The following is a 14,150-nucleotide window of genomic DNA, read 5'->3' on the forward strand; positions in this document are numbered from 1 at the left end:
ATGAGTGCTGTGGTATGGGTGTATTGCTTTTATTTATTGAACTTTAATGTTGTTTTCAGTGAAGTATCATATGAATTTGTATTATTATTTTATTTTGTACCACTTATTTGTATTATATACTAGTTTTGTGCATTGCATCGATTTTGTTTAGATGTATGGCATATTATTTATATTATTGTATGGTCTATTTTTGTATGCCACTTTTTTGATTACACAGTACTGCTATGCTGGTTTATTACCAAGTTAGTCTTATGTACTGTATTAATATTATTATGAAGCATCACATAAATTGGTATTATTTTTATGTGTTATATTTTTGTGAGAATGATATGGTGTATTGTATTGATTACATATTGCATTCAGGGAATTGGTATTAAAAATGAATAATTTTAAAGGACGTATTTTTATTTTATGGCATTTTAATTGTTTTTTTAAATTATTATATTAATGTACTAATATATTTGTATGATATTATATACTTTATTAATGGGTTTGTGCGACATTCCAAGGTTTGGTCTGGAGATAAACAGGAAAGATTTTGTTGAAAAAGAAGGCTTTTCTTTTCTGTGTGAGTTTTGCACTTGCTTTGGATGAAGAGTTTAGCAAAAGTGAAGGAAAAAAAAGGGGGGGAGGGGTGCAAAGAGAGATAGACAGAGAAATTTCAGGTGATGGTAATGTAGTTTGTTTTTCTTGTTAGTAGTTTTCAACATAGAAACGGAATTTATAGGAGATGATTTGGATTTGACTGATCGATGAGGACTCCTGTCTCAGTTTTACAGACATTTAAGTTGACTTGTTCCCATTTTACTGACATTTAGAAAAGACCGAGCGATAAGTGTTCCTGCCCTACTCTAAAGTACTCCAGTTTTACTGACATTTAGGATAAGACTGAGGGATAAAGGTTCCTGCCACACATTAATGAAGTGGTCTAGTTTTCTGATGTTTAAGAAAAGACTGAGCAATAAAGGTTCCTACCATACATTGATGAAGTATTCCAGCAACCTACTCTGATGAAGTGTTCCAACTTCACAGACATGACCGAGCATTAACATTAATTGATATTCAGCCGAATTCTCCGTGTGTTATCCGTCAGTTTCATGTAAGCTTGTTTGTTACCAGATTTCCCAAATCTACAGTTATATGTGCCCCTCAGCTCTTCTTAGTAGTAAAATTGATTATATAAAATTTGAATTTTTCGAATGTCAGTATGTATTTAAGAGTTTTGTCTCTAGATTAAAATACTGATTATGTAAATTAAGTGTTAAAATATGACTATTTATTCAGAAGTTTAGTTCCAAGATCAGGATAATGTTTTTATTTGTATGTTTTTGTGCCCTTGATATGTTAATTCTTAAAGACTTGACAAAAAAAAGGAATATTTTTGTAACTAGGATTATATGTTTTAGGGTTGTTTTCTATCCACAATAGTACAGTTAAAGAATTGTGTCATGTTAAATGAACCTGCATTAATAATTTGTGGTTGTAGTAACTGAGAAAATAACAATTTGTATTTTAGTATTTTATGTGATTTCCTCACCAAAATCGTTTTGCTTAACATTATGTTCCTTATCAATGTGTTTGAGCGACTCTGTGGGTACTGAGATTGTTTCCTGTACTAGACTTCGTACATAAATTAAAAAAAAAAAAAAAAAAAAATCTAAGCTTAACTTAATAGCTAACTAAGCTTAATTAGAAAATTCAGATATTTCGAATAGTTGTAATAAAAATCAAATTAATATACAAATTATTTATGTAATAATGATTTTTGATAAAGTTTATAGTCTAATTATATCAAATCTGTATAAAGTGGAACAACCTTATGTAGCAACTATAAAAATATAAAATGGAGTTCACCGATAAACCCTTTCCACATACTACAAATCCTTCAAAGACTATGCCAATAATTTATTTTTAGGCATGCTTTCTTTTATATGTACACTACAGAAGTATCTCCACGTGTGATAGTAGAGTCTTTAAGTAATTAAATGACGAATATAATATATTAATAATATATGAATTCATTCATTTTTCATTTCATATGAATATAAAAATCTCTTATAGTACACTTTTTAAGGTTTCGAGTGAAAAATAACAAATTTCATTCATGTAAAAATATTGCTAAATCATAACTGATTTCAGATGATAGTCTGGATAAATGCGAATACACATACTAACACATGCTTTAAAATACTTATAGGTAAATGCTTTTATATTATAATGAAGGTTCTAAATCATGTTTACAATCTTTCTCTCGTTACATTTCGACGTGAACAAACTATACGAGTGGAGTTCGTGACGTCATGAAATAGTGTGTTGCGCTTCGGTAAATGTTTAACGAAGTAAATTCTGTTTTGAATTTTCCTCATCGTAAATAATTAAATAATGTTTTTATTAACAATATAAAGTTTTATGGCGAAGAACTATCATTTCATAATTTCATACCTTATTTCATTTTTTTTTTTTTCCCCCGTGTAACCGGTGAGTAACCGTACAAGAGCATGTGACTGTGACGTTTCCTGCAGTCTAAGGTGTAGAAGAGAAGAAGACGAACAGAAGCAGTTAAGTTTTAATTTAGAACTAGCAAGTTTTTTTCGGAATGAGGCGTATAAAGTAATCCTCATCCATCTAACCAGACGTTTAATTTTGGAATAAAATTAAATACAAGAACAATAAATAGAACCGAAATAATTTAGAATACCTAAAAATTATTTTAAAACACGGAGCAGAAAAATGGACTTTTAAACAACTAAGTTAATATGCATTTACAGTTACCGTGATTTGATAATAACTAGACGTATTATAAAGTTGAAGATATATACAATGAACATCAATATTTATCACTATAGAGGTTGAGGTGTAATGTATATTTATGAATAACTGTTTAAAGTGCTATGAATATGGCGTTAGGCCTATATGCTAGATCCTGAAGGAATAAAATTCAAGATGGCCGCTGTGTGGTAAGTTAAAAAATGACGTACATTGCTACGCCGAAAGTATCTGGATTCCAGTGATATTTTTGATATGTAGATCATCTTTTTTGAATTCTATGTGGAAGTGGAATGATATGCCGAGCTCAGAAGAACTGAGATCTCGGCCTGGAATAAACAGAGAATCACCGGGCTGTAGTGCCAATAGAACGCACAGCTCTGGACATAATAGGAAATCGAGGCATAGTGTTCAAAGTGGACTACGCAGACATAGGAAATCTGCTCATAAAGCTCACAAAAAGAAACATGTGAAAGCAGAGAAGGAGATTGCAATTCCTGTGAAACCTCTTGTTGAATATGATGATGTAAGTTCAGACTCTTCTTTTTTTTCTGATCAAAGAGACAGTTCTGTTGAGAAAAAATCCTCTCCTGACATACGAGAAAGCAGGGTTGATAAAAAACGTAGTGCCGTGCAAGATGTTTCGATCAAGCCACATAAAAAAAGACCAAAAGACAAGTATCATTCTGAAAGAAAGGATCGTAACAGAGATCGTGAAGAAAAGTTAGCTTCTAATACAAGGAGCAGAAGCCATTCCAGGAAACGAGGAAAGTCAGATAGAGATAATATTGGAAGAGATCGTGCATCTAGTAGTAGGGATTCTGTACATTTAAGTCACATTCGTCAGTCAGATCACATTCAAGATTATGAAAGGACTAAAGAGAGAAATAGGCAGAGGAAAAGGGTTCGAACCCCTGAAACTCCTCGTGCCTACAGAACTCGAACTCCAACCCCTGTTAAAAATACTCAAATGTGGGTTAATAAATCTAGACGACGATCTCCAGACAGTCGTAACAGATTCAAATATGTTTCGAAAAGTCCAAGCCCTTTCCCTAGGAACTTTAGTGCCTGGTCTATGAGCAGAAGTCGAAGCAAAAGCCCAGTTGGGTAAGATTTATAGCTTGTCTAAGTATGTTCTTTAGCTTGCATCTTGCAAAAGGAATTTGTGCTTTACTTTATATTTTGCTATAAATGTTTCTTCTTCAATATTCTTAGAATGAACTGTTTTGTACCTGAATGTTATTTCCCAGAATCTGTGTCAATTGTTTACAATATCTTAAATTTGTTTAGACTTAAAAATGTGCAACATTTCTTTGAATGGATATTTGCTTTCTCTTTGCGTTTTGCTTGCTAATAACTTACATAAAATTAGGCAAAGCTTGAGTTTAGTGAGATACCCTTGTAGTTAACGTTATAACTAAAAGGGTACCAACTTTGTAACTAGTAATCTGTGACTTTATATTGCCATTAAGATCAGTTCGAAAACTACATACTTTGAACAGGAGCAATGTGCCTCGTCATTAATAGCAATTACAAGTGGTATTTATTGCTGTGCCGAGATACGTAAATGGTTATCTAAAGTTGCACTTCTAATTTTATCATATTCGTATAAAACTTGTGTGCAAATAATTTATTGTTTATTTGAGCCTCAAAAACAACAGGATTTCAGTTTACTTTCTTAATTATGAAATATTTCTCTCCCAAAAAAATAAATAAATTTCAAAATTTTTTAATTTTGTGCTGATTTTTAGTTTTTAGCTTTATCAATAAGACAGATCTTGAAAAATATTTGATATTGTGTTAGTTGTTTCAAAGGAATGAAAAATACTTTTAGCAAATGAATATTAAATTTGGAAATGTTTGCATTTCAATGTTTCCATTGTTTTAGTAGTCCTAAAATGTGGTGCATTATGTGTAATTTTTGAATGTCTATTGAAATTTGTTACTAAATTGTAATACCCATTTATTTATTATCTTTCAATCATATATGACCATTTTTTTAAATATTATATTTAGCTTCATGAATATTACATATGCACAATCCATATGTTTATTTAGACTTCATTCATTTCTAAAATCAAACTGAGGCTTGCTGTTCAATTTCTTTTCATTTGAACAAATTATTCTTTTTATATTTCAAATTTCCTCTGTGATATTTGCTGCAACATCTTTATGAAGTACATACTTTGTTTTTCCAAAGTGAGAAAGAATACCTGATGAATATGCTTGTCTACATGAACACACATTATGATATATAAGTAGTGGGGATTTTTTAGATTCAGGGAATATTCAACTTTATGTTGATATTAATTTTAAATGCTCTATATTTCAAGAGACGGTTTGTTGTTTAGTAGTGCCTAATGGATAAATCCTTAAAATATTGGACTTTGCACAATATTTCATTCCTAGAAGTACAAATAGGCTGACTGCTTGGAGTTTATTTATTTCCCATGTGCTTTATAAATATAGCTATTTTTTTTGCGCAAAGCCATTTGTCGTGGAAAAACGCCATTCTTATGCTTTTTTGTAATTAATCTAGTCCAAAATTTCCTAAATGTTCTTTTTTGATGAAATGAAACTAATCTCTACTTTCTTCTTGAAATTTATAGAACATCTTTATTCAAAATAATTTAGATTTTAATTTAGAATTTTTCCAATTCTGCAAGGTCATGAAACATTAGGGTTATCTACATCTTTTAAGAAAGTTCCGGTAAAGTGCAGAATTGTCCACTTATTTGTTTGGCGCTTTTTACAAGAGTAAGAAGAATTGGATTTTCGTCAATTTTCTTTGACTTTTTAAGTGAAAGTAGGTTGATGTGTACATGGATAAAGTCAATAATCAATAATGGCAAATATCACATCCATCCTCCTCCCTTATATTTATTTATTAATATATACAGTCCATAAATAAAACTAATGCCTAACCCTGATTCCAACTCCACAGCTCTGGCTTCAAGTGTTATTCATTGATTAATGTTACCCGGTGTCAGGTTTTTAAGAGTGATGCTCGATCAAAAGCTAACATGGGGAACAACTTTGTGATTCCAAGTGGAAATGCTTCACATTTATAGAGCTCTTGTGCGCTCTAGACCTGACTATGTTTTAGTTGTTTATGGTTCGGCACAATCTTTAGTTTTATTGAAGTTAAATCCCATGCATTATCATGTCTTCCAGATTTGTTCTGGAGCCTTTAGAACATCTCCAGTTTACAGCCTCTATGTTGATTGTTATAAACCACCTCTCCAGTTAAGTTGTGAATAGTTGTCCCTTCAGTACTTCGGTATCTTATCACAGCTGAACCATTCTTGTAAAGTTTTGCTTGGTGACATGTATTGACTGTTTATTTGAAGCATGGCCACCTTGTATTCCTACCTTTTTTTTAGGGGTTTGCTCACTACTTGAGGAATACCGCATGTCTGACTTGTACATCCAGTTAGTAAAGCATTTTGAGGTTGATCTTTGGATTATGGTAACTTGCGATTTTTTGGTGAAAATTTGGCTACCAACTCTGCTAAAGCAACCCTCTATTTTTTTTTCGCCGCCATTTTGTCTTCACAAAGTCAAGACATGTTTCTTTTCTTTTTATTTACTGAACACTTTTTCCAACAATCTACTAGCCGAATTACACTTATGCTAGAAATTTTATGTAACAAAACCGCTTAATCATGACAAAATATTAACTGCAAAATTGGGAAAAAGTGCACAATCGCAAACTCCTTGCGCGTTTTTCAGAATAGCACATACACATAAACCATTTACACGTCGACTTATTTTTACTTAAAAAAAATCCCAGAATTGCACAAAAATGGCATTGCACACACTCTTAACTTATCCATCTACACTGCTATTTTCTCATAAATTACAAAAATTGGCACGAAAATGCAAAAAAATTCTGTGAATCTTTAAACTCGGTAAAAAGCACATATATGAAATTACCTGATCGCGAAAAAGTATATACCCTTTCCAAGGATGAACATTTCCACGTATAAAATAAATAAAATATCCAAAAACTTTTACCTCTAAATTATCTATTATATTATAAATGTCACCAACGAATTCATACCGCAAACATTACAAATGGTTACAAATACTTAGTGTCAAATATTTAAATTATTTCCATGCACGTTTACTTCAACTGAAACGTATACCAAATTCATACAAACATAAAATTCACAAAATAACTATCATTTAATTAAAATATCACTAAACCATGTACACGTCGACTTATTTTTACTTAAAAAAACATCCCAGAATTGCACAAAAATGGCATTGCGCACACTCTTCACTATATCCATGTACACTGCTTTTTTCTCATAAATTAGAAAAATTTCACGAAAATGCATGAAATGCATTTTGTAAATCTTTAAATCCGGTAAAAAGAATATATATGAAATTACCTGATCGCGAAAAAGTATATACCCTTTCCAAAGATGAACATTTCCACGTATAAAATAAATAAAATATCCCAAAACTTTTACCTCTAAATTATCTATTGTATTATAAACGTCAGCAACGAATTCATACCGCAAACATTACAAATGGTTACAAGTACTTAGTGTCAAATATTTAAATTATTTCCGTACACGTTTACTTCAACTGAAACGTATACCAAATTCCTACAAACATAAAATTGACGAAATAACTTTAATTAAAATATTACTAAACCATGTACACGTCGACTTATTTTTACTTAAAAAAAATTCCAGAATTGCACAAAAATGGCATTGCGCACACTCTTCACTATATCCATGTACACTGCTTTTTTCTCATAAATTAGAAAAATTTCACGAAAATGCATGAAAATTTTGTGAATCTTGAAATTCGGTAAAAAGGACATATTATGAAATTACCTGATTGCGAAAAAGTATATACCCTTTCCAAGGATGGACATTTGCACGTACAAAATAAATAAAATATCCAAAAACTTTTACCTCTAAATTATCTATTATAAACGTCACCAACGAATTTATAACAAAACATTAAAAATGATTACAAATACTTAAATTCTTTCCATGCACATTTACTTCTACTCAAATGTATTTCAAAATACTACAAACATATAACTCCCAAAATCACGATCATTAATTAAAATATAATTAAATTAAAAAACACTACTTAAAATATAAATAAGCACATACATTAAATTAATAAAAATTAGCTTACAATCCTAATTACTTTAAACTAAATCATTGCTAATAGCAATTTTCCAATAATACCATATTAATTTATTTACTCCTTACATTTAGAACAATGCATAAAAATAATATCCTCAAATAATTAAAAATACTAACTTACCTAATCTTCTACACAATCTTGAGTGCATGGCGGATCACAAAATGTCCATTTTCACCAGGTTTCTTGCACCGCCATTCAAACTATCTGTAATATCCTTCCTTTCACACAATCTCATTTCATTCCCACATATCGGACATTCATACTTATCCGCAACTAAGCAATTCTTTTTAATTACACAACACAATAAAAATTTTCGGATTTACTTTATATATGGCCATGTGATCCAAATATTAAACAACACTGTTTCACAGAACATAAAATGAAACTACTGCTATAAAGTACAGCAGATATTTTTACAAATATACCCCCTTTTCCGATTAAAGAACAGTGATTCGTCCACATATCTCACAATCTCTCATTTCTCTCACACAAAATAATGTGTAATCGGAACTGAGTACTTCTCACATTATTCCCAAAGTCCTAGGTAGTAACCTTTATCGCCTCCAAAATGTCGCCAAACTACCTGTTACCATATTCCAAAGATCAGCCCATTTTGAAATCCCACCTCATGAATATATGCAAAATTGGCTGTCAAAAAAAGAACTAATGTGATCATGTATCAGCAACTTTTCTTAGAGAGCATAGACTGAGATAAAGTAGTTATGTTCACGTATATACAGATGAATCGAAAGCAGTCGGTCATGCTGGAATGTCTTTCTTAATTGAAAATCATATGGTGGGTGATTACTTGATAATTGTTCAGTCCTGATATCTGCAATTTATTATGCGCTTTTATCTATATGCAGGTGCTGCTCAAGGAATTTTATTAGTTATTGTGATTCTTTTAGTGCTCTAAAAGCTTTAGAAACATTCTCTGAAGCTCAAAATTCAATTATAGTTAAACATCTAAAGTTGAATGAAAACATAAATAGCCATGGATACCAAATTTTTTGTTGTTGCGTTCTCCAACATGTAGGAATAAAAGGTAATGTGTTGGCAGATATCGCAGCCATAGCTGTTGTTGAAGAATCTAGTCAACTCGTTCCTTTCAGAGGTGTCATCAGGCAGAAAGTCTTAAATAAATAGCAAGAAATCTGGGATGCACAGTTAAATAATAAGTTTGAAACATAGAGTGGAATTATGGGAATGTTATAAAAACTGGAGGGAAGAAATCCTATTAACTTATTATTTGAATCGGCCACTCCTGAATTGCTCACTATCTTCTGAATGTGGAGAGTAAGCCAGTTTGTCCTGTGATAATATCCTGATAGTTCTGATCCCTGTCTGTGATAGTATTCTGTCTGTACATAATTTTTCTATAATATTCGAGTTTTAATAGACTTAGATCAAAGCATTTTAACCAGTGTGGCTTAGTTCTTGTCCATATAATTGGAAAAAAGAGGTCCATAATAATATATTTCAATGCCTGAAAGAAACACGTCATTATTTAACTTAATTTTTTAATATTGTTTAATTTTAATGTGTCTCATCGTTTGATGGATATCATTTGCTGGATTTTTTTATATACTTATCTTAGTGTTCATCATTTTATTTATTCATTTTGGATTTGATAACTTAATCAGCTAATCTCCGATAACCGGGGTAAGTTGGTGCCAAACTATTTTGGCCTTCAAAATTTGGCGAATTCTTTTGGTGACAATGAGAGCACGAGGATATGATTTTTAAATGTAAACAGAATAGAAAATCAGATGCTAAAATACTAGATGAGTAAAATAATGTGCATGAGCTGTACATGTAAAAACATATTCCTCTCTATGTAATGATAAAATAATAAATTGTATAACACTTTCCTCGAACTCCAAAATTGTCAACCAAGTAAATATATTCAAATTCACTTACAATGGATGCATCATAAACTCACTAAAATATACAAGTTACTATCATTGTGGAATTCAACACACTAAACTTTAGTTCAAACTGGAAAACATTAACTAAATAAAATTAAATGAAAACATTCATAAATTATAAACTTTACATCATCTGAAATCCATCATACTCTCACCAACAACAGCTTAACCTCCTACAAATATTAAACAGTAAAATTTTAAAAACAAACTCAGTATTTCAAAATTAAAAAGAAGAATTTTCTGGCTATGCTAAACTTGCAACTAGCACCAAAAGCTCTAGGTTTTTCATAGGAAAACATACAGCTGAAAACCACAACCAAATTAAAAACTCTGGCCAAGTTTGGTGCTCACCCCGATTATGGAAGATTAACCACTTAATCCAATGGTACAAACTGTGTGTTTGGTGCGTATAATATCTGAACTCTGTTACCACCACCACTAGGTAAAGAAAGTTGCATGATAATTTTTACCTTGCCCAGGAAGTTTCACACTTTTGTTGTGAGTGGGTGGTAAATTTTAAGCTGAAATTTAACCATGCAAATTCTTAAGACAGTGCTCTTTCATAGAAGAAATACTACTTGTGAAAGCTATCAGTTGGTTTTTAATGACAATCCCCTTGAGATGATGAATGAAATTAATATTTAGGTATTTTGGTGGTTAACAAATTTAACTGGAAAAAGCATGTTTTGTTATTTCTAATAAATGTGAGAGACTTCAGCATGGCTTCAGACTGAATCGAATTGGTTATAATAATTTTGGCTTTAAATCGAATTATTTATAAACAAGGTATTGTTCCATTCATTTAGGTCCATTCCATCATCAGATGTCTTCCACTAAAATTTAGATTGAACTTAAGTGTAATTAACTGACCACTAAAATGCTATGATTTTATTTATCTGCGCTCGGTCTATCTTGCTTTCGATGACTTTGTTGACTGTTATTTTACAATACTGTAAATGATTTTCTTTCAATTTTATTTATTATTTAAATTGTATATGTTTGTTTGATTTGTATTGTTTAAAGTTGACATGTTTTCATTTACTTACATTTTGTAAGCCTTGTGTGATATTTTGTGGTGCATGGGTAATTTTTTTCTTATAATTAAAAAAAAGTACAGTTAAAAGTCGTTAATTCGGACACCCATAATCCGGACCTCAAAGCTACAAACTTTCTGCGCATGCGTCGTGTTGACGCATAATCGTTTACGTGTGCGCGTAAGACCTTTACAGCTGGGAATATGCATGTGCGCGTGCGCATAAAACGTTTACGCATGCGCGTTTAATGTATAACAGATGGTATAAGCTAAGCTAAAATTATCTAATTCAGTTAATGTTGCAGATTGCATTGTTCCTTAATCTTCGAATTGGATCCGGTTTATTATTTTTTGCAGACTGTTAGAGCAATTTTATAAAAGTAAGCTTGAACTTTCAATTATATCAAATAGAATTTCTGATATATATTTGCTAATATGTAAAGGATCTAAAGTGAAAGTATGTTTCGAAATCCGAAATCTTTATCAGTTTCATGCTGCTCGGCGGGGGTAACGCCGCGGCGCGCGTGCAATGAATTGGAAGTTGATCTGTCAGCACTATCCTTATCTTAAGGCAGATGTTTTTATTTTATTTGGCTTATAATTCCTTACTAAATGTAGTATTTCATCTCAATGTACTCCGTCTTTGATATGATTTAAAACAAGGTCCTTGTCATTATAATTCACTTCCGATAGTGAAGAAAGTGACAGAGGTTATTAAAAACGAAAAAATTTCGATTGACAAATTAGTTGATATTCTCGACACAGCAATTATAGGACTTGAACAGTGGAACTTTGTAACTAAACAAGAAATTATGTCTGTTTAATAGAATTAAAGAGAAAGTATTATCACATGAAACAAAACAACTTACATTAAAAGAAATGTTTAATAAAGGAAACAAATAAATATTAAGCTTTTTCTTTTTGTAAATTTTGATACCCTTTAGATCATAATTGTTTTTTATTTCATAAATTACGGTTTCATATTTTTAATTTTGTAATATCTGCATGCCATCTTACCAGATTTAAACTGATGATCTATAATCCGGAAAAATCGATAATCCGGAATCGCCAAAGTCCCGACGAGTCCGGATTGACTGTATTATGGAAACATTTCCATAATTTATGATTGAAATTCTCCTTATTTTAGCAACTGCTTCCCCCCTTTTTTTAATTTGAGTAGGTGAACAGTCCGCTGTAGCGCGTATCTTTAGAATAGGTACAGACTTTATAACTTTCCCTTATTTATGATAATGACATGCCCTCATAACTGCACAGGATTTTATTTTCTATGCCCCATTAGAGACTTCAATCGTGTACTTTTTGTAAAATACAGAGGCTGTTCACACATTTTTTAGATGATGTATATTGTAATCACAAAACTAAATTACATAAAATTCTTGTGTTTTAAGTGTTGTATTTGACATCCCTTATTCTGAACTATCTTTTGACACCGCAATTTCCAGGATAATAATGCCTTTTGAAGTGGCAGAAGAGGTATTCTATCCCATTCCTCCCGAACAGCTTTCCAGAGTCCTTTTAGGGTTTTATGACAACATTTGGATAATGCAGTTTTTAAAAGTCCGAAAGCACAAAAATCATAGGTGACACATCGGGAGATTTAGTAGGGATATCAGTGAAGGGTATGGCCTTGATACCAGTTTTTTGTTCCATTTCTTTTAGGAAATTTACAGTGGATTTTGATGTGTGACTGCCAGCTTTGTCCTGATGGAGTCTCACATATTGATAGCACTGTGGGTAAAGCGATGGTATTTCATTCAGAAAAATTGGCGATAAAATATGTTCCTGATAGTATTTGGAGTTAATCTTGACATTTTTTTGCACTTTCTTTATTTTTAACTTGCCATTATAAGAAAAACCAGCAACAATCATGAATCCCTTAGAAAAACTTTCTTTTGATTCTTTGAACCGTGTACTTAAATATTTTTTTCCCCTTTTATGATAATAAATGGCTCTTTTCTTTTGTTACAATCATTTAAATACACGCATGATTCATCTATTGTGACAATTGTTTTCCGTTTTTCTTGGATAAGTGTTTCTCATAGAATTCTGCAGCATGTCCTACATTGAACGATATGCTTTGGAAGAAGACGATGCACATTGCGTTTTTTCGCTTTCTTAAGATTTAAATCAACGTTTATCATTTTGTTTACAGTGGACACCGAGCATTTTAATGATTTTGCAACTGTCGTTTGACTAGGGGGATTTTCTTTTAACATTAAACAACATACCTTTGCAATAGTCGAAGATTTCCGTTTTTTCCGTGGATACTTGTTTGGAATTTTTGTCCCACTTGAGGCTTCAATTTGACGTTTTTTTTTCCTTTTTTGTTGATGATATTACCTATCAACACTTTAGATATCACAAAACCATGACTCTCACGTCGTTTTTGGATAATGGAGTGCATATTTCTCTTCGGAAAGATAAATGTAGCCTTTGAACCACTGCTTTGTTAAATTCGCCATTTTGAATAAAAACAAAACTTTCAAGCCACAGACGATAATTTTGACTTTTAAAAACATAGTACAATTGCAGTTACTTCTTTTGCAGCAAACGATTTTTTATTACCGCTAACCAAAATCGTCTAAAAAATGTGTGAACAGCTGCTGTAAAACACACTAAATGAAGTGGGAAAAATATTAGGGGACTCTACCTTCTGCAATTATTACTGTGGTTACGAGGCAGGACGAAAGAGGGAACAAATTACCTTAAAATGCATATGCTAAAGCAGGGTTTCTTAAACCTTTTTCTGTCGCTACCCCTGGGACCCCATAACATTTTTAAAAATTTTTTGGGACCCCATAAGTATTGTGCAAATTCGACGCACGTGTCAGTGAAACTGTCAATTTTTTCACTTGTACTGTAATAATTGCAGTTTTAGGCCATTAAATTTAATTTCTAATTTTAAGACGATGAACAATGGGAAAATTTTAAATAAGTAACAGAAGAAATGACATCGTCACGAGCAAAGCAAGGAAAATGAATGTTTATATTATAAAAAGAATGCGTCGAAACTTTTGTTTTTGTCTTTGTCTGTATAGTCTTATCTATTTTCAGATGCAGTGTGTAAAAGTAAGTTAAAAAAATATCAAATCTGCTAAAATTTTTGGCGACCCCCCCCCCCCGCTGCAGGTCTTACGACTCCCTTGAGGGTCGCGACCAACAGTTTAAGAAACTGTGCTAAAGTAACAGACTATAGCTTTATTTTCTGTGAATTATTCTAGATAAGA

At 31.6% G+C, this 14,150-nt stretch overlaps 1 protein-coding gene across 2 annotated transcripts in view; it reads left to right on the forward strand.

Moving 5' to 3' along the window:
• The first annotated feature begins 2,521 nt into the window (after nucleotides 1-2,521).
• Cdk12 (Cyclin-dependent kinase 12) overlaps nucleotides 2,522-14,150 on the forward strand; it is a 131,019-nt gene continuing 119,390 nt past the window's right edge. Inside the window, exon 1 of one of the 2 annotated variants that reach the window (XM_035370546.2) lies at nucleotides 2,522-3,873. In XM_035370546.2, coding sequence (XP_035226437.1) covers nucleotides 3,047-3,873 — 827 coding nt within the window. In that variant the 5' untranslated portion in view covers nucleotides 2,522-3,046. The remainder of the gene's footprint in view (nucleotides 3,874-14,150) is intronic. The other variant, XM_035370547.2, reaches the window with a different exon arrangement.

The sequence above is a fragment of the Stegodyphus dumicola genome, chromosome 4 (assembly GCF_044657685.1).
Source record: "Stegodyphus dumicola isolate Sdum_Otavi_A_Nest chromosome 4, ASM4465768v1".
Classification (NCBI taxonomy): domain Eukaryota; kingdom Metazoa; phylum Arthropoda; class Arachnida; order Araneae; family Eresidae; genus Stegodyphus; species Stegodyphus dumicola.